At 45.0% G+C, this 19,694-nt stretch overlaps 1 protein-coding gene across 4 annotated transcripts in view; it reads left to right on the forward strand.

Annotated features, from left to right (window-relative positions):
• The window catches only part of CNTN5 (contactin 5), a 685,915-nt gene that overhangs the window by 464,396 nt on the left and 201,825 nt on the right, over positions 1-19,694 (forward strand). For all 4 annotated transcript variants that reach the window (XM_079973413.1, XM_079973412.1, XM_079973415.1 and 1 more), the window contains one exon: positions 14,830-14,925. In XM_079973413.1, coding sequence (XP_079829539.1) covers positions 14,830-14,925 — 96 coding nt within the window. The remainder of the gene's footprint in view (positions 1-14,829; positions 14,926-19,694) is intronic.

Below are 19,694 nucleotides of genomic sequence, written 5' to 3' on the forward strand. Positions count from 1 at the left end.
AATGAGCAACATATTTAGCCGTGGGGAGAAAACATTTTCAGACACAATCTTGGAAGGGGGAACAGAGAAATGCATTTAGCACTGCAGACTGGTGTTTATGCAGCTGTGACATTTGCTATGCCAGGATGTCTTCCAGTCGGGAATAAGCTGTGCAGCTTACAATAGTGTCCTCTGTGTCTTTCTCATGTCAAGATTGGACTGGAAACACTATTTCTGCTGTAGTTGCTATAGTAGCTGTTGTTTCTGCTTACTGTCTCCTTTCCTGGTAGAATACCACCATAATAGTTCATTAAGGCTGCATTCAGACAGCACTTTATGCCATCTTTCCTTGCCTGTTCATTTTCATGTTGTATCTGATCTTTCACATGACTTCTGGAAAACTGGTGGAAGTTTTGTGCTAATCTATGTGTTGTTTCCGGGGAGGGGGGAAATGGTTGCAATCCTCTTCATTCAGAAAATCACGGGAGCTTTTCAATGACAACATTTGGGGCCATATCTCATCATACTGTTCTTTCCCACCAAGGCAGTATAAGTAACCAAAGAGAAATTGGGACAGAAATGCCAGCATTATAACCAGGAAAAACGAATGCAATAAGCTCCACGTCTGAATGCAGACATAGTCTTGCTCGGACCACCCATCTCCCAAGTCTCTTGCCATCTCTCGAGCTCAGGCTTCGGAGGAAGCAGGCCAGATATAGGGGCCTTATTACCTGGTGAAAATTGATGAGAGTCAGGACAGGGTAATGCTAAGGTGTGTTAAAAATTAATTTTAATTTTCTACCGCTAGTCAATCATTTCCATTTCGCTGCTGTAGTCAGGAGTCCCCCGAAGCCAAGCTTTTAAGGTGTGGGGTGGGGAAGAAGCACTCGCAAAGTGCAAGTATGGAGAGAGGAACCAGTGATGGACCGTCTGCTTCCACGCATCCCCCTTTCCTCTTGCTGCCATTGACAGCTTTTCTGCGCTGATGTGGTGAAGCTTCAGAATGGCAACCTGTCACTTACAGTTCATACCACCCTGCTGAATATACAGATAAAGGAGCAGAAGGCATTCATTTTCCCAAAAGGGATCTCTGTGGGGGATTTTTGCTTGTTCATATTGTTAGATGTAGAGGAACATGGGTGGCGCTGTGGTCTAAACCTTGGCTTCCCAATCAGAAGGTTCGAATCCCCGCGATGGGGTGAGCTCCCATTGTTTGGTCCCAGCTCCTGCCCACCTAGCAGTTCAAAAGCATGTCAAAGTGCAAGTAGATAAATAGGTACCGCTCCAGTGGGAAGGTAAACGGCATTTCCGTGCGCTGCTCTGGTTCGCCAGAAGTGGCTTAGTCATGCTGGCCACATGACCCAGAAGCTGTATGCCGGCTCCCTCGGCCAATAAAGTTAGATGAGCGTGCTGCAACCCCAGAGTCGGTCACGACTGGACCTAATGGTCAGGGGTCCCTTTACCTTTACCTTTTTATTGTTAGATGTGTTCTTGAGAGGGATGGCGGAGGAATCCTTTGGAAACAGATTCATGCAGTTCCAACTCTGTCAGATTTTACCCATATGGGAACGCCCCTCACATCATGCTCTTATCTGTACTTGTGGCTGTTGGAATTATTTTTTAAAAAAACCTTCAACCAATTATATGCAAATATTTGTATGTCCGGACCCATGCAGCACTATATTTCTGCAGTGTAATTTTATACATAATAACACACCATTCATAGAATTGTAGAGTTGGAAGGGTCCGTGACGCTCATGCAGTCCAACCCCCTGCAATGCATGAATCTTTCTGCCCAATGTGTGTCTCGAACACATGACCCTGGGATTAAGAGTCTCATGCTCTACCACCTGAGCTATCCCAGGTAGCTTCCTACACAATGATGTGCACCGTTGTATACCGTATTTTTCGCTCTATAAGACGCACCAGACCACAAGACGCACCTAGTTTTTGGAGGAGGAAAACAAGAAAAAAAAATTCTGAATCTCAGAAGCCAGAACAGCAAGAGGGATCGCTGTGCAGTGAAAGCAGCAATCCCTCTTGCTGTTCTGGCTTCTGGGATAGCTGTGCAGCCTGCATTCGCTCTGTAAGACACACACACATTTCCCCTTACTTTTTAGGAGGAAAAAAGTGAGTCTTATAGAGCAAAAAATACAGTATATCCGCTTATATGCTGGTTGCATTACAAAATCTGGAGTGTATATATGCATATACTATGTATGTTATATGTATAACAATGCATATAATATGTGAGAATTGTTTGCATTTGTGCACCAGGCACAGGGAGGTGGGGAGCAGTGAATGATTGGAGGGAGACGGTGGGTTATAACTTTATCAAAGACTGTATAATGGGGTTTGGTGCAGCATCCAACAGGCAGCCCAACTATGGCCTTATATATCTACCCAACCAGCCTACTGAATGGGGAGGAGTAGTTCCTAGCAGGTGTTATGAATAACCAGGTTCTTTTATCTGTTTAGATGTTTTAGCATAAATGAGATTCAGTGCACTCCAGAGAGAGAACACAAGTAAGCAGCCAGGCAACCAATATATTGGAATTTCTGCATAACATTGCTTTATTGATTAACAAACATAATACATAACAAGACAAGGGAACATGCACTCCGTCACGCACACATCCACACACACAATCATACTCACCAGCCCTTCAATGGAATTGATCAAGTTCCAATAAGGGTTATGCGTGATCAGACAGTGAGGATCCTAGCTGCGTCTGACACACAGACCCTTCTGAAAAGCCTGATCTTATATAGTCTTTCTTCTGTGCATCTGGGTCTTAGCATTTCTCACTGCCGTTTGGCATGTTCTTGGCAATCCTCCATCTTTAGCATGTTCCTGGCATATCACAACTCTCATTGTTTGTACCTGGTCTTCTGTAGCTTTTGGTGTGGTAGATGTTTGCAACTAGCATTGCACAGCCAGCCTTTCACGCTTCCTTGCAGGTACACTACTTTTTGCCAGAACATGAACATTCCTTTAGCTCTTTGACCAACACAGTTCAGAAATAATTCAACAGCATCCAATTTGGGTGGTGGTCTTCAGCCAATCTTGAGGCTCATTCAAAACATGCCATTCATGACACAGGAGGTTCCCACCATAAGAACATAAGAAGAACCTTTGGTCCATCTAGTGCAGCATCCAGTTCTCACAGTGGCCAACCTGGGAGGAACCCACAAGCAGGACCTGAACACAGGCTATTGGTAGCCTTCTTTTCCATGAATTTGCCTAATCCTCTTTTAAAGCCATCCAAGTTGGTGGCCATCACAGCTTCCTGTGGAAGTGAGTTCCATAGTTTAACTATGCCCTGCATGAAGGACTTACTTTTCTCTGTCCTAAATCTTCCAACATGCAGCTTCATTGGATATGCATGAGTTCTAGTGTGGTCATGCAGGAGCCAGGCCCTTCCTAAGTTTGCTCTGAAGAGGCAAGGTGCAGCCTCACAGGTGAGGCCAATTGGTAACTCACAGCACCTGGTGGCAAGAGCTGGGAAGGGATATAAGGCAAATTTGATCTATGAATTTGGAGCGAGCGGGGGGGGGTGCAAAAAGGAAGTCCGCCCCCCCCCCCGTTGTAGATGGCTCAACGCAAGGATGTGACAACTAAGATCGAGAGATGAACTTGCTTATTTGAAAAAAAATTTACTTCATGAAGGGAAATTACAATTTGTGCTGGAGGAGAAGATTGATTTGTGGAACTAAAGTGCAACCCCCCTGGGAACCGGGAATGATCCGCTATGAGAGGCTGGCGAAGAGACACAGAAACTTTGACAGCTGTCAAAGTAGCTGTCAAAGCAGGGAAATAAAAGAGAACTTTGTTACGATGGCTTTGCTGGTTAGATTTGTTACAATTTTGGACATAAATTATTGGAAATAAAGGCAACAAGCTATTTGACTTTTGGGTCTGACTTTGAAAGAAATTAAGTTACTATATTCCCTCTAGAGGGAGGATGGGACATTGCAACAGTAGTTGCAAGTGGAAAAATACTATGAATTTGAGCAGGATTTGTTACCTCTTGGGAAAGCTGCAAAAATGAAGCATTATTTTGTCTACAGAGGTTTCTATACTAAAGGAGACAATGGATTTATCTATTGAAGAAAGGAAGGGACTTGACGCAAGTTATGTTCCTGAATAACAAAAGCCTCTGTGGAGAACAAGAAGTTTCTGAATTAGAAGGTTTCTGCAGGAAAAAGCAATCTGAGGAATAAGAGCTGGACTAAATTTGAAGTTGGAGCATTTGGAACATCCAGACTTTAAAAGGATTAAGAAATAGAATTTGAGTTAGACTTTTAAACATAGAGGTCTGGATGGAAGAAGAATGATCTTTTCTGAGAGTTTCTCTGAGATTGGACTTTCTGAAATTAAAAGCTATCAAAAGAAGGCAAAGTGGAGCTGAGACATAGACGTGGATGCACCAGGCTGGCAGTAGACAACTGGATGAACTTTGGGGATCGGAACCGGGGAAAAGGGGGGGGGGACATTTGGAACCCAAAGGCTGTAAAATTATATATTCTTTTTTTTCTTGTCTTTTTTATTGTCTGTTGTTTGAAAATAAGGGAATTCGTGGAAGGGAAATGGGGTCGATCCTAGGGAATTATATAAAATATAAGGAGAAATGGTTAACTAAGAAAAATAAGATAAATTAATTTGGAACAAATGTGTTATTTAAAATTACAAATAAGGCTTTAAAATTTGGGGTAAGAAGTTGTGGAATCAATTTAAGGGAAATGGGATACAAGAGGGGGAGGGGGGGAGTCCGGGAAAGATGTTATTGAAATTAAGTGCAAACTATATCTGTCTTTTCTTTCTATCTTTCCTTTTTATTTTGGAAAATCTTAATAAATATTATTTTAATATATATATATATATAAGGTCAGCTCTTTGCCACAGCAACACATTCTCTGCCTTGCTGCATTTGGTTCCTTGACTCCTTGTTTCTTGATCCTTGGACCCCTGCCTTCGTGACTCCTTGCTTCTTGATCCTCAGACTCTTGACTTCGCAACTCCTTCCTTCCTGACCCTCAGACCCTTGGCTTCTTGACTCCCAGCTCTCTGACCCTCAAACTCTTGGCTTCCCAACTCCTGGCTTCTGGACTCCCGTTCCTGCTCCCACCCTGCCATCTTGCCCCCGGTCCCGACATCTCCAGCAGGGACTTCGATCGCCCGTGAACCGGACCATGACATAGTGTCATGAAAGAAGAAGAACGACTACTCTATCCACTTCCACCATGCCATGCATAGTTTTCTAAATGTCTATCATGTCACCTTTTCTCTAAATTAAAAAGTCTCGAGCGATGCAACCTTTCCTGAGAGGGGAGTCACACAGCACAGCTCCCCTCTCCTGGAGTCTGCTCCAGATATCATTTTGCCCAGCTACTGGTTCTGCATACAGCTGGAGAAACGCTTGCTTCCTACTCTTGTTAGTACGCACCAAGTGTAAAATCGACATCAACACTCTTAGCACTGGGGCCACATTCTGCATTTTCCATCCACTCCTCTTAGAACATGTGGTTATAAGAGAGGACAACAAATGACTTTGAAAACCATGAAAGACAGGGGTGGAAATGGAAAATCACCATCCTTTTCTGCTTGCCAGAAAAGTCTGCAGACCTCACGAACAATCTCATCAGGGCATGCAACACCTGTGCTGAAGTACTGAGTGGGAATTGCAGAGTAGTAGCGTGAAAGCTGTTACTCACAGACACACCTGTTCTATTAGAAACACAAAACAGCAGACAAAGAATCTGTTTGCCAACCCAGTAGAATTGCTTATTTGCAAAGCCTTCCCTTAACACAGAGACATTTTTGGCATAAGTATATACGGGGTATTTTCCCTGAGACTGCAGGTGTGAGTTCCACTTAGCTCCTCAGTTAATTCAACAACCAAACTCAGTTTTGTTAACCTAACTTTTGGAGGAAGTTGTCCCATGTTGCATCAGTGTCAGGGATACAGTCCCTGTATTATCACCTGCTCTGAATGACCAAATTACAGCAGGGTACACAACTGGTTTCCATCCTGTTTGTAAGCGGAAAAATTGCAGTGGGATCATTTCATTCTTCAACAGTTTCTTGGAGGTGGATCTCACTATTTAGCCCTAGCAGTAGTACAGTCTCTCTGTCTCTCTGTCTCTCTCTCTCTCTCTCTCTCTCTCTCTCTCTGCAAGTGGCAGCAGAAGCAACTATGTCAACAGCCTGATCACTATTCTGCATCCTGCATTCTGCTATGGAGCATCAATTGAGGGAGGGGAAGAAGTCTTGTTGGTTTATTAGCAGCTGCTGCCAGCTGGAGGGCCAAGAATTCAGCAAGGGCAGATGGCTTGGGCAGTGGCCAACAGCACCCTAACCAGGGTAGAAGAAATTTGTTCCTCCATGGTTTACATGCAGAACTTTTAAACAACCCTACTGGCCTCCTTTCGGTGCTGGCAGATAAACAACCACTCCATTCTAGTTCTTTTGGCACATTTTGAGAGCATGCCAGAACAAAGTCTAAAACCCAGTAGTGAAAATGAAGTTTGGGGAGCGTATATCCCTAGTCACTCCCCGGGGGGGGGGGGGGGTGAATGAGCATTCTCCACTATTGTGTGCGCAGTGGGATGAAATCTTCCTATAGCCCTCTCCAAAAATAAAGGGCCATAGCTTAAATGTAGATGCTCTGCATGAAGTTCAATCCCTGGCATCTCCAATTGACCACACAATCCTATGTACCTATCTACTGCCAATATAGCAGTTCAAAAGCATACCAGCTCAAGTAGACAAATAGGTACCACTGAGGTGGAAGGTAAATGGTGTTTCCGTGCACTCTGGCTTTCGTCACAGTGTCCCTTTCTTCCAGAAGTGGTTTAGTCATGCTGAACACATGTCCAGGAAAGCTATCTGTGGACAAACACCAGCTCCCTTGGCCCGAAGCGAGATGTGTGCCACAACCCCATAGCCAAGTTTGACTGGACTAAACCGTCCAGGGGTCCTTTACCTTTATGGTTTACATAAAAATGAATAAATACTACTATTGAAAATTAGATAAAATAATGCTGAGGTGGGAGAAGATGAACACCTCAATCACAGTGAGGAATTCCAGGTGAACTTCCTTCCACCAAACACACAGCCTCACCAAACACACAGCCTCACATAGCCATCATGGCTAGTGTCCACTGATAGCCTTGTCCTCCGTGAATCTGTCTAATCCTCTTTTAAAGTCACCCAAGTCCAGGGAAATGGTTTCGACTGTTGACATAAACAGCAATTAACAGCACACTTTCAAACAAAAGTCTTATCTCCAGCACGTTGTAAATCACAGCAACAGTCCTTCAACAGAACTCACCACTCTTCCATCAGGCATCTGCAAAAACAAAGCCGAGTGGTCTTCTAGAACCTTCTAGAACCTTTCTACTTGTTTCTGGCAGAATGATTCCCAAACACTTGGAACATCCTCTGCCCAGACCCTCATGGAGCAGGATGAAGAGGCACCTCTCTTCAGGGTGGGGTGGCTCAGAGACCGGGGGGGGGGGGATACAGCAGCTTCCTGAAGGACTCATGAGGAGAGGGGAGAGGAGGCTGAGGGAACACTCCACAAGAGAGGGTGTTCAAAAAAGGGATGAGGGGCTGCCAGCTCTGCAGGCAAGGGGGGACATAACTGGACTCCTGAGCCCCACAGGGGTGCCGCAGAAACAATATTGTTGGTCAAGGGAGCCGTGGACTCAAAAAAGTTGAAAACCTCTGTTCTAGACAGTCATTACCAGTCAGAGTACAGCACTAGATGAACCAGGTGGTACGCTGTTCTTTTTCAAGCAGAACTGCCTCTTGATCTATGCCCCTGCAAATAGCTAGTTCTGTAGGCTTTGTCCAGTGTCATAGCAAAGGTGTTAAATCTTCAGTCTTTGTTTTACAGATGGTTAACCAGTTTGATTAAATTAGCGCTAATGCTGCAAAAGCCTCATACTCCTAATGGAAAGCCGAGTCTGTCTACACCCTTGTGCATAGTCGTTTCTTTTCCATGCTGGAAGCACCTGAATAGCAATTAATTTTCACTTGCAAATAGGGCTTCTACCGTTTACTGGAAACAAGCCCTTTACAGTGGTAATTGAATTTAAATAAAATGAATGCACGTTTTCTAGAAGAGTTGTTTTTATAAATAATTTTTGCAAATGCCCAGGTAAGGCCCGTCACTTAAGCCGCCTGGCATCTGGTGCATATAAATTGAGGCATAATGAATGTGGCTGAGCAGCGAGGTTTTCATTATGTTTCCTAAGCAGGGAAAAGTGGTTGTTGTTGTTTGTTCTGTATTCCTCTATGATGAAACAGCAACGGGCTCTCCCCACATTCCATTTCAGCTTGATTTTGTTCAGTTTAATGAGACTGCTTTGGCGTTGCAAATGAAATGTCACCTTGATTGTTAGATATAAAAAAACAGAGTTAAGAAATTAAATTCTGAATTTGTTTCTCCCCCCCCCCTTTCTACTTCAATTTGCTATTCAGCTCTCCTGAAACTTATTGTTGTTATCACTCAATATTTATTTATTTGAAAAGAGTTTGTGCCATGTATTAATTACAGAATACAGTCGTGCCTTGGAAGTCGAACAGAAACCGTTCCGGAAATTCGATTGACTTCCAAGACATTTGGAAACCAAAGCGTGGCATCTGATTGGCCGCAGGAGACTCCTGCAGCGAATTAGAAGCCGCGGAAGCCCTGTCGGACATTTGACTTCCAAAAATAGTTTGCAAACTGGAACAGTCACTTCTTGGTTTGTGGCATTCGGGAGCCAAAACGTTCATGTACAACTGTACAGGTAGCAACCATTTGGTGCAGGGCCTCCATTCCTAGCCCCCGCACACATTGGCGGAGAACGCATAAGTGTGCCCCACTCTGTTGTGCCCTCTGCCAGGTCTAAAAGGACCTGTGCATGAGCAATCACACGTTGATTAGACACTCCTAAAATGGTTGCTGCCTGCAACGCGCAGGCCCAGAAGAGGTACAGCCCTATCGTTAGCAGCCGGGTAGCTGCCTCAGGTGGCTGATCCTATGGTGTTTATCTACTCTAAACACCATAGGATCAGCCACTGGCATTCGAGGACAGTGCCACACACCTGACCTCCTGGGTGGATTCCGCTGGTGTACCAGCACAGCACTACATTCTTGCTGTCTCGTCTTTCTACCTCCAAGTAAGCAGTAGCCACTCTGCTAAAGAGAGGTCAGGTGTGTGGCCCCCACCAGTCTCTACTGAGACAGAGTTGTATATGCCCAGTGTCCTGGCCTCCCTCCCTAATCTAGGCAGATGCCCTTGGGTGCAATGGAGCCCATTGCCATTGTTGAAGTTACGTTCAAGTACTAGTCTGGTTGGCTTTTGTACACAGAATGCGTAGAGGCACCTTCTTGTCCTTCACTTCCAGCAGGGGGAAAAATGTATTTGGCTTAGCCTGGCCCCATATTTCCCCTTCAGAGTTACAATTTCCAGAGTTCCTTGTGAATTGGAAAGGATTGCTCATACAGTGGATGCTCGGGTTGTGAACGTGGTCCATGTGGGAGGCACGTTCACAACCCGCAGCGTTCACAACCTGCAGCGCCGCGTCTGCACACGCACGGGTTGAGATTCGTCGTTTCTGCGCATGTGCGACTGCCGAAACCTGGAAGTAACCCATTCCAGTACTTCTGGCCCATCCATAACCTGAAAAAATGCAACCTGAAGTATGACTGTATATACATTAGCAGGCACTACTTGTTGTTGTTTAGTCGTTTAGTCATGGCCGACCCTTCGTGACCCCATTGACCAGAGTACTACAGTTGCTGCTTAGTCTCTAACCACCTCTCTTCTATTTTTGGTGGGATGCTTCTGTAGTCAAATGCTGCCTCTAGAGGAAATGGAAAGCGTTCCAAGATACAGCGCCCAGTGTGCTATATCTTCCTTGAGTAAATCTGAGTGGTTTGGTGCCTGCTGCTTGAGGCATAACCTTTCTCATATCCAACAATTGCAACTCAGGAGATTGTAGCTCCTTGGGGAGAATAGCAGCTCTCAACACCCCAGTGGTGTAGCGTGGGTTGTCAGCACCCAGGGCAAGGCAAGTAATTTGCGCCCCCAACCCGTGGATTTGCGCCCCCTAACCCTACCCCTACCCCTAACCCCCAGATGTTGCACCCGGTGCGGCTGGCCCCCCCTGCACCCCCCACGCTACGCCACTGCAACACCCTTAACAAACTATAGCTCCCAGGAGCCTGGGGGGGGGGGACCATGGCTGTTAAATTGTTAAAAGAGTGCTTTGAATTTATGGTGTGGGAGTGGCCTACAGAAAGAGGCTGAGGGAGACCTAGAATAACTTTCTTCTTTAGAAGGAGAGGTTGTAGCAATAGAGACTGAGAGCAGTAACGTGGTGTGTTCGACAGGAATTTTGCACCGGAGGGAAGCAGTTCAAGGAAGCTCCCTGCTTGAAAGTTGGAGAATCAGCCATTTGGGATCTCTCAGCAAGAGTGGCACAGCTCAAGTTCTTTTATTGGACATGCCAGCCTCTTGTTGCATCAAGACTTTTAGAAGACATCTGAAGGCAGCCCTGTTTAGGGAAGCTTTTAATGTTTGATGCATTAATATTTTGTTGGAAGCTGCCCAGAGTGGCTGGGGAAGCCCATCCAGATGGGTGGGGTATAAATTATTATTATTATTATTATTATTATTATTATTATTATTATTAAAGTTCATAGCACAAAATATTACAACTGTGCACCCAAGCTATCTAACCTTGGCTAATGCTAATTCTGCATGTTTAAGAGTTGCTAACTTTTCAATGTGATGCCAACCACATGGGTGGGTTTTTTTGGTGTTAAATCTCCCATCATTACTTTAAAATTGTGCCAGTGAGGAGTTGGGTAAATGTGAGGGGGGGGGGTGGAGTTTCACAGCTGTGCCTTTGCCCCTCGCATCACTGGTTTGATATAGAAGTTCCTCCCTGCACTGACAGTCACACTTGACAGCCACACTTTAAGACAAAACATATTTTCATTTTTTTAAAAAAAAACCCCCACAAGATTCACAAGTTCTGCTGCTGCTTAAATTTCATCTGTTTCACATTCCCGTCTTATAACTGCCCGTCTCCTAGAATCCTGACCCGGCCAGCTGTTCGTTCCCTCATCCCTAAAGGCTGCCTTTAAAAAAGATATTTTAGGATTGTCACCTATGAACTGCTCCCTAAACTCTTATTCCCTACTGATACGCAGTAAATATTGTTGTGTCTGAAACATTTTGCATGGAGATCCTTGCCTGATATGCAGGAGAGGCAGAGAACAGACCTATTCTTTATTGTGGAAAAATTGGAAGCTGCTTTCTACTGAGTCAGACCCTTGGTCGGTCTAGCCCAGTATGTCTACACTGACTGACAGCAGCTGGCAAGAAGTTTCAGACAGGGTTCTGTCTGTTCCTTCATGAAGGAATGATTTTCATCTGTGTTATGTACTGAGTTGAATAGGATCCAAAATGCAGCAGTCTGATTAGTCCTAGAACAATAGGATTCAGAATGCAGCAGTCTGATTGGTCCTAGAAGAATGCAGCAGTATGATTGGTCTGCAGGAGCCACCCAATCCGGCTCCAGATGGAAGTGAATCCACAACCTGATTGGCCTACAGGAGAATTCCGGAATAAGCCAATCACGTGCAGCCCATTGTGTAAATAATGTATATAAAGCAGATACTTTGAGGGAACTTTCATTCCTCCTCACGACTATGAGCTGAATAAAGAGCATGAAATCTCAATCTATATATTTCAATCTGGAACATAGCAGGAAGGAAAAGGGTTAAATTGCAAAATTGTGCACATTAATTATATTTGTTTTGGGCTTTGGTTTGCTTCCATTACAGTAGCCATGAAAGGGGCAGATTATCAGATTTAAAAGGTGATAATAGCTACAGGAAGCCACTGTTTGGACAAATTCTTGTTACAACATGTTTTTCCTTGTTAGATTTCTAAAAAAAAAATTTTTTTTCAATCAACAACAGTACTGTCTGGAGACCTTCAAAATCTGCAAATTGGTTTAATGACAACAAAATAGATTTCAATCTTATCACTCTTAATGCTCTATAATTTATTTATAGCCAGTGAGGACAATTTTGAGAGCAACAGACATATCATTAATTTCCTTAGGATGTTATTTCTCTTCCTGGAAAATGCCCTCAAAGAGCAAGATAGATGGTTCAGGCAGGGAAGACTATACAAATTTCCATATTTAGCTGTTGTCTTTTGGAATACGAAACATGCCCTTAATGGATCATTTGAGAGGACAGGAATCAACAACACAATTTAAATTTCTCAGAGAAGAACAAATGCAGGAGGGGGAAATGTCAGCACGCAATGAGGAAAAGGAAGGAGAGGTGGAGTTAAAAACTGTTGCTGCACCAATTTTGTTCTGTCAGAAAAATGTTGGCCGTATTAGAGACACCCTCTTTGATAGGAAGTGTCTGGGGAAAAGAGAGTGGAATAGACTACTGTGTGCAAAATTAGCTTGCAGCTCTGAACATTTTTTGTTTCCCATTTTTGTCCAGATCGGGGAGCCACTAGTGCAAAATAGATTTCTTGTAAAGGCACAGAAAACGGTGCCATGTAGACTTCTCTCTGTGTGTAGGGCAGCACTCAGCCCATGACAATTCCTGAAGGCGCCTTAGGCTGCGAAGTTCCCATCTCACACTTTGATGCAGGGAATGTCACAGCTCAAATGAGCCTCAAATGGAGCGTGAGGAAAACTCTCATCAGGCCATCAAAATTCTAGCAGCCCATTGCAAACGCCAAGATTCTGAGCATCAACACAGAATGCAGACCCTCCTTGTCCCTGTTTTCCAGAGACAGTCCCAGATTTACAGAAGCCGTCCCGGTTTCTGATTTGACCCCAGGATGTCCCACTTTTTCCTTAGGATGGCCCTATTTTCATTGAAGAAATGTTGGAGGGTATGGAGTTACAGCATCCCCCAAGCCAAGGAAATAATATACAACCTTTAGAAGACATCTCAAAGCAGCCCTGTATAGGGAAGTTTTAAAATGTTTAATGTTTTGTTATGTTTTTATATGTGTTGGAAGCTGCCCAGAATGGCTGGGGCAACCCAATCAGATGAGTGGGGAATTAACAACAACAACAACAACAACAATTATTATTATTATTATTATTTAAAAGTAAAGGTAAAGGGACCCCCGACCATTAGGTCTAGTCGTCACCGACTCTGGGGTTGTGGCGCTCATCTCGCTTTATTGGCCAAGGGAGCCGGCATACAGCTTCTGGGTCATGTGGCCAGAATGACTAAGCTGCTTCTGGCGAACCAGAGCAGTGCACGGAAACACCGTTTACCTTCCTGCCACAGCGGTACCTATTTATCTACTTGCACTTTGACGTGCTTTTGAACTGCTAGGTTGGCAGGAGCACGGACCAAGCAACAGGAGCAGGGATTCGAACTGCCGACCTTCTGATTGGCAAGTCCTAGGCTCTGTGGTTTAACCCACAGCACCACCCGCGTCCCATTATTATTTAGGATATCCCTATTTTCATTGGAGAGATGTTGGAGGGTATGAGAATACTGGATTTCAAATGCAAACAAAATATATATTTACTTATTTATTGAATTTATACCCCAGAGGAGCCTAGGACCAGCTGTCCATCATCTGCCCTAATTTTCAGATCCGTGGGGTCTTACATTTCCTGCTTTTGCAACACATTCAGCCGCACAGCCCCACTTAGGCATACTTTGTAAAACCCAGTAAGGAGCGCCATTCTTCTTTTATTTAAATGCTCTAATGATTTCAGCAGGGAAAATGCAGTCTATTTTTTTTCTCCTCACAAAGATGGGGATCCTACTGCTACTGACCTCTTTTCTAATCACAGGGGACGGGGGTAAGAGAGATCTTGGTATGTTTTTATATATTTTCCATCGTTCCCCCACATTATTTGTCTCTCTCTCACTATCAGAAATAAAGAACATCCTGATTCCTCATTGGATGAATGTTTTAAATTCCCTTAGAGCTGCTTGCATTATTCCTTTGTCACCATATACTTATAGGATGATATCCAATGGTAGTCATAGATTTTATTGACTGCAGCAATAGGGGAAGATTTGGAGGGAAGGGATGGAAAGGAATTAGGGGGTCTTGCTCAGTTTTGAGGGAGGACACTCACACTGGTGACCACTTCTACTCATATATTAGTGGCCTACCACACAGGGTTGTTCTGAGGGCAACGACTGGGACGCTTTGTACTTGTTAAGCACTTTAGAAATGGGCAATGCAATTGATACACTGATATTTAGGTACCACAGCACCAATTCCCCAATAGATCCAGTGTTGCTAATCCCGCTCCAAACACGCTAATATTACCTTGTTTGCAGTATCCCTTTCATGATACCCTAGAGTCTCGCACAGGATGCAATTCAGATGTGATGCATCCTCCCCCCTCCCCCCTTTATTTCTCATTTCACTATGCACAGAATGACTTTTACTGGGGAGGAAATCAATAAGCAGGAAATAGTAAAAAGGAATAAAAGAGCTATTAAATGTCTGTTACAAAAGGGTACATCGCCGAATGCCTTTTTGCTGATACCATTTCCGCATCCTAGAAGGGGCAATAAAAAAAAAGGTGTTGATGTAATGCAGAAAATATTTCCATTTGCCAGCTGAAATCAGCCAGAATAGATTTACTGTGAAACAGCCAGGCATTTTTCTTGTCAATTTCAAGAATAAAAACGAGCATTCTTTTTTGCCTTTTAAAGCATGAGAGAGTGAAAAGAAGGGTTGGACGGTGAGGATAGGAAGAGAACTCTGTGCAGTCGCTAATGCTGAGAAGTTTCTTTCCATGACTCTAAACCTGCTGTGTTATGTTAACAGATCTGGGGAATTTCAGTGGTCGGACGAGAAGTGCTGTGTCAGTGCGGGAAGGTCAAGGCGTCGTTCTGATGTGCTCCCCACCGCTCCATTCACCAGGTACAGCTGATTGCCTTTCTTTTGTGCTGATGTGAGTCTCACTTTTCTGCACGCTCATCATGTCCAGCCGTAGTCTTGACTATGAATTGTTAAAGGCTGAACTGTGCACAAACCCGTGACCAATTCTGGGACCACCAAAGGAATACTGGAAGACCATCCACCATGAATGCTGCAGAGCAGGAGAAAGGGTGTCTCAGATAAGGCTGCCTTCATTCCATTTCAACTAGTGATGTGAACTTCAGTAGCCATGGGTGTGAAAAGGAATGTGGCACAATGTGTGTGTTTGTCTCTGTGTCTGCATGAGAGATACCAGGCTGTGTGTCTATGTGTGTGTGTTTTGACTCCAGCTACTCTGAGCTTTTACCCTGCCGACTTTCAGTACACAGCCCTTGCCCAGGGGGATTTGCTCCTGGGAGGAGGGTGGAATAAGTCAGCACTCACCCTTGGAACTCACTGCCTATTGACATCAGGCAGATGTCACTGTTTTCAGCGTTTTCAGGACTGGTCCAGAGTTGGTCCGCTGTTTTCCACAGTTGGTCCACTGTGGTCCAGAGTTGGTCCACGTTTTCAGGACTGGTCCACTGTTTTCAGGGCTGGTCCAGAGCCTGAGAAGACATCACTGGCTAGTTGCTTTCCCAGCCTGCTGTAATGCTAGGGCAGCACATAGGGCAGCTGTGCCCATATATCAAAGATATAGCCCTGGCACCTCCTGACATCATGAACCGACTCTTCTGAAAATTGGTAGGGACTTGTCCACTGGGGCAAATGGGGAACTGCTCCACCAATTTCAATCTGCTCTTGCTCAGTCACCGCCTGCTTGCCTCTTTCCTCAGAACCAGCCAGGAGGTAGCTTTGCTTTCTGTTCCTCCTACTTTTGGATTCCCAGCCAGCGTGGTGCAGTGGGAGAGCCAGCATGGTGTAGTGGTTAAGAGCGGTGGACTCGTAATCTGGGGTTCGCTTCCCCGCTCCTCCACATGCAGCTGCTGGGTGACCTTGGGCCAGTCACACTTCTCTGAAGTCTCTCAGCCCCACTCACCTCACAGAGTGTTTGTTGTGGGGGAGGAAGGGAAAAGGAGATTGTTAGCCGCTTTGAGACTCCTTAAGGGGAGTGAAATACAGGCTATCAAGTCCAAACTACTACTACTACTACTACTACTACTACTACTCTTCTTCTTCTTCCTCCTCCTCCTCCTCCTCCTCCTCCTGCTCCTGCTCCTCCTCTTCCTCTTCTTCTTCCTGCCCTCCCTGGAGATGCCAGGAATCAAAGCTGGAATTGTCTGCATGCAAAGCAGATCTTCTACCACTGACCTATAACCTGACGTGGCTGGAATGAGTGAGGGTGGTTCGTTCCTTCAGAAATCAACCCAGAATCATCCCCATTCAGTTAACTCTCCCGATTTCTCTCCCTCCTTCTCTCTCTCTCTCTCTCTCTCTCTCTCTCTCTCTCTCTCTCTCTCTCTTTACACTCCCTTGTCATTCTGACAAAAGGCAAAGTTGATATGTAAGTTAACGAACACCAAAATACCATGGCCTTGAATATATGGTGGTTCAATTGCAGAAATGCTTCTTCCCCTGGGGATGGTATTGAACCTCGGGGGAATGAGGTACGCTAGTTGGCCTTGCCCAATTAAGCAAGTGTTAGGTGCTGGAGGAATGAGGCACCCTGACAAGAAATCTCCTTTAGGGCGGTTTGCTCGCGTGTTGCAGGCTAACAATGTCGGCAAGTATAACTCCAGATGCCATTGTAGGAAACATGAGAAAATGAGAAAGCACGAGAAAGATGGCAATTAATTAACTTGAAAAATGCACCGAGACGTTTGGCTCTCGGCCACGTCCTTTATTGCCTTTTAGGCATCTACCGTATGTGGGTACTGATATATGGGACAATAATGAAGGGAAGGGACTTTCCCCCCCTTCTCCTCCCCAGGGACAGGTTAATAGCTTGTTACGGAAACATCCCAATTAATCTACGTTTTGTAAATTAGCTCATAACTAGCGCTGTAGCTTCAGTTCCCAGCACACTATCTCTGTACATGCATAAGCTCACCATGATTATGGTATATGCTTCACCAGACAGACTGGGTTGCTTTATCGCATGAGAAGTCTCGCTTCTGTATCTATGGGGAAGCAGACCATTTTCAGTCACTGTTGCAAGCTGCAAAAAAAGGTATCATGCACTGGTGTTCATTCTTAGCCAGGGATGGGGAATTAGTTGATACCATTAGTTCCTACCTCTCAAATGAACTGGCTCTTCTCCAGCGATATCTGTTTTCTTCCATGTTGCCACCTGCAGAAGAAATGCTTATGCTAAGTGATGTTTCAGTTTATTTGCATGTTTATGTCCTTGTCTTCTTACATTATGTCAGCAAGCGACAGTAAATCACACTGTGCCAGTTGGAGTTAACACTTGATTAGCAAAACCGTGATCTGCAGAGACTTGGTGGGGTGTCAGGTCTTCCTAATGAGTACAGCAACTTATCCCTCATGAAAGTCTTGCTCCATAAAGCAGTTGCTGAGATGGAAGGTCCCTGCCACCTCACAGCCCAAGTCCCCTCCTCCCCAGGGTTTCCCCAAACAGTCAGAGACTACACCGGCCAATCTCTCCTCTGCCCTTTTCATGCCTCTTCTGGTTCTGGGAGATAACCGGAGAGAGGAGCTTCTTGCAGCAGGAAGCGGAAAGACCCATTACTTCACCAGCCTGACCCATCTCTGCCTCTTGACCTCTCTCCTCCTACTCACCTGCTTCAGCTTCTGATTCTGGACTTCTTTAGCCAAGTTCACTAAGCCGTGTTACTTCTTCAGCTCCCTCTAACCACTCATCATTGCCCCACTGAGTCTTCTCCCCTTGCTGCTTCCTACAAAGGGTTCCTCCCACCAGGAGCCCCCTCTCAGCTAAAATTATTATTATATCCCAGAGGCGAAGGAAAAGATCCTCTGTGAACTGTGTATGAGACACATAACTAGTCACATACCCTCCCAACATTTCTCTGATGAAAATAGGGACATCCTAAGGGAAAGCAGGACATACCAGGATCAAATCAGAAACCGGGACAGCTTCTGTAAATTCGAGACCATCTCTGGAAAATAGGGACACTTGGAGGGTCTGTTATTAATGTCAGCCCGTTTCTCTTCCCTGACAGTGCCTTCGTAACCGACGCAGGCCTAATAAGATGGAGATTGTTAAACTTCTAACTATAAATGATTTAAAGTGGTTTAACTCTGGGGAAAATGAATCTGCGATGACAGCATAATTGAAGGGGCTCAGGTGCAGAGTTTCATGGCTGTGAACGTTCGGATTAAAGACGGGAGGATTACGCAAATTTAGGCCAGCATCTAAGCACCCACAGCAAATGTGTTAACATACACCCCGCCTCTTTAATGAGTGAGATTCATTCTCATGGGGGGGGGGGCTCAAAAGAGCTTCTAGGTGTCGCAAGCATCCCCTTTGGCCAGAGTGAGCTATCCTTGACAATATGATAATTAATTGTGCTCTCGGTCGTGATCATTTGCTTGCTGATTTCTAGCTGCTGCACTCTGGTCTTGTTGAAAGTAATAATTTCTGAGCAGTTCGCTATTGAGTGGATATCTTTGCATGTTGGCACAGCTCCCATATGCTGCAGCATGAAGCATCTCTGCATGTCAAGCAGCTAAACTGCTGAACTTTTATTCCATTCCTTCCCAATGCTCCTGGAGTGCATCTAACATTAGCTCTGAGACAGAGGCCACAGTTCACATCATACATGGTGGATAACCTTAGCTAAAAGGCTATTTGACTACCATGCACCCCGTGCAATGCATTGCCAGAGTGATTTAACAATCAATCCCTCTTTGCAAGGAACTGTGGCACCTGTGCTTACAGAGGGGAACAGGGCACTCCTAACAAATCTCAGCACCCTTCCCAAACTACAGCTCCCAGAATTCTTTGGAAGAAGTCGTGGCTGTTTCAAGTGGTATCATAGTGCTTTCAATGTGCAGTAGGAATGTGGCCAGAGAGGAGATTTGGTTGGTAAAGCACAAATAAAAGACACTTCCCTATGACTGCTGGCCCTAAAAGCACATTTTCTTTTAGATGGACATGAACGTGCACTGATTTCATATTGGAATCAGGTGGTGCAGGAAGGAGGGAGAGAGAAGGGAGAGAGGATGAGAAGATTATGAACCAGCCTGTCCCCTTGGTACCTTTGGAATCTCACTGTCATCCCATGAAAATTAACAGGATATCCCAGAATATACTCAGTGTGCATTTTGGTGATACAGTATGTCTTCTCATTGAGGAATCAGTGAGAAGCCTCTCTGTTCCATGGACCTTGGTGATTATCGGATATCCTACTTCATTTGCCCCTGCCTCCCTGGTATCTCTAGTTAAACGGGATCAGGTGGTGAAAAAGACCCTCTGCCCAAGACTTGGAAGATCCGCTGCTTGACAGAGTCAACAATGCTAAGCAAAGACAACGAAGGGTACTGTGGCACCTTCAACAACAAATGTATGTTTGCCTAGGCTCTGTGCATTAAGGAGGGATCTAATGCAGATAAAGGTGCAAAGCACCCTGGTGCAAGTTAAGGTGGCCTAAAGTTACACCAGATCCAAACCCTGTTCAACAGGAGTGCAGCTGCTGCTGCTCTGCTTAAGCCTGACAGAGGGGAAACAAGCCTTTTAAATAGTGTTCTGTGCTGGGTTGTCTTGGCATATGATGGAGACTGAAGGGCTTAGGATCCAGCCTAAGTCCCCACTCTGGTCTCAGCCTCTACTTAAAAACCTCCAGTGAAGG

Source organism: Podarcis cretensis (genome assembly GCF_951804945.1).
Source record: "Podarcis cretensis genome assembly, chromosome: 4".
In the NCBI taxonomy this organism is placed as follows: Eukaryota; Metazoa; Chordata; class Lepidosauria; order Squamata; family Lacertidae; genus Podarcis; species Podarcis cretensis.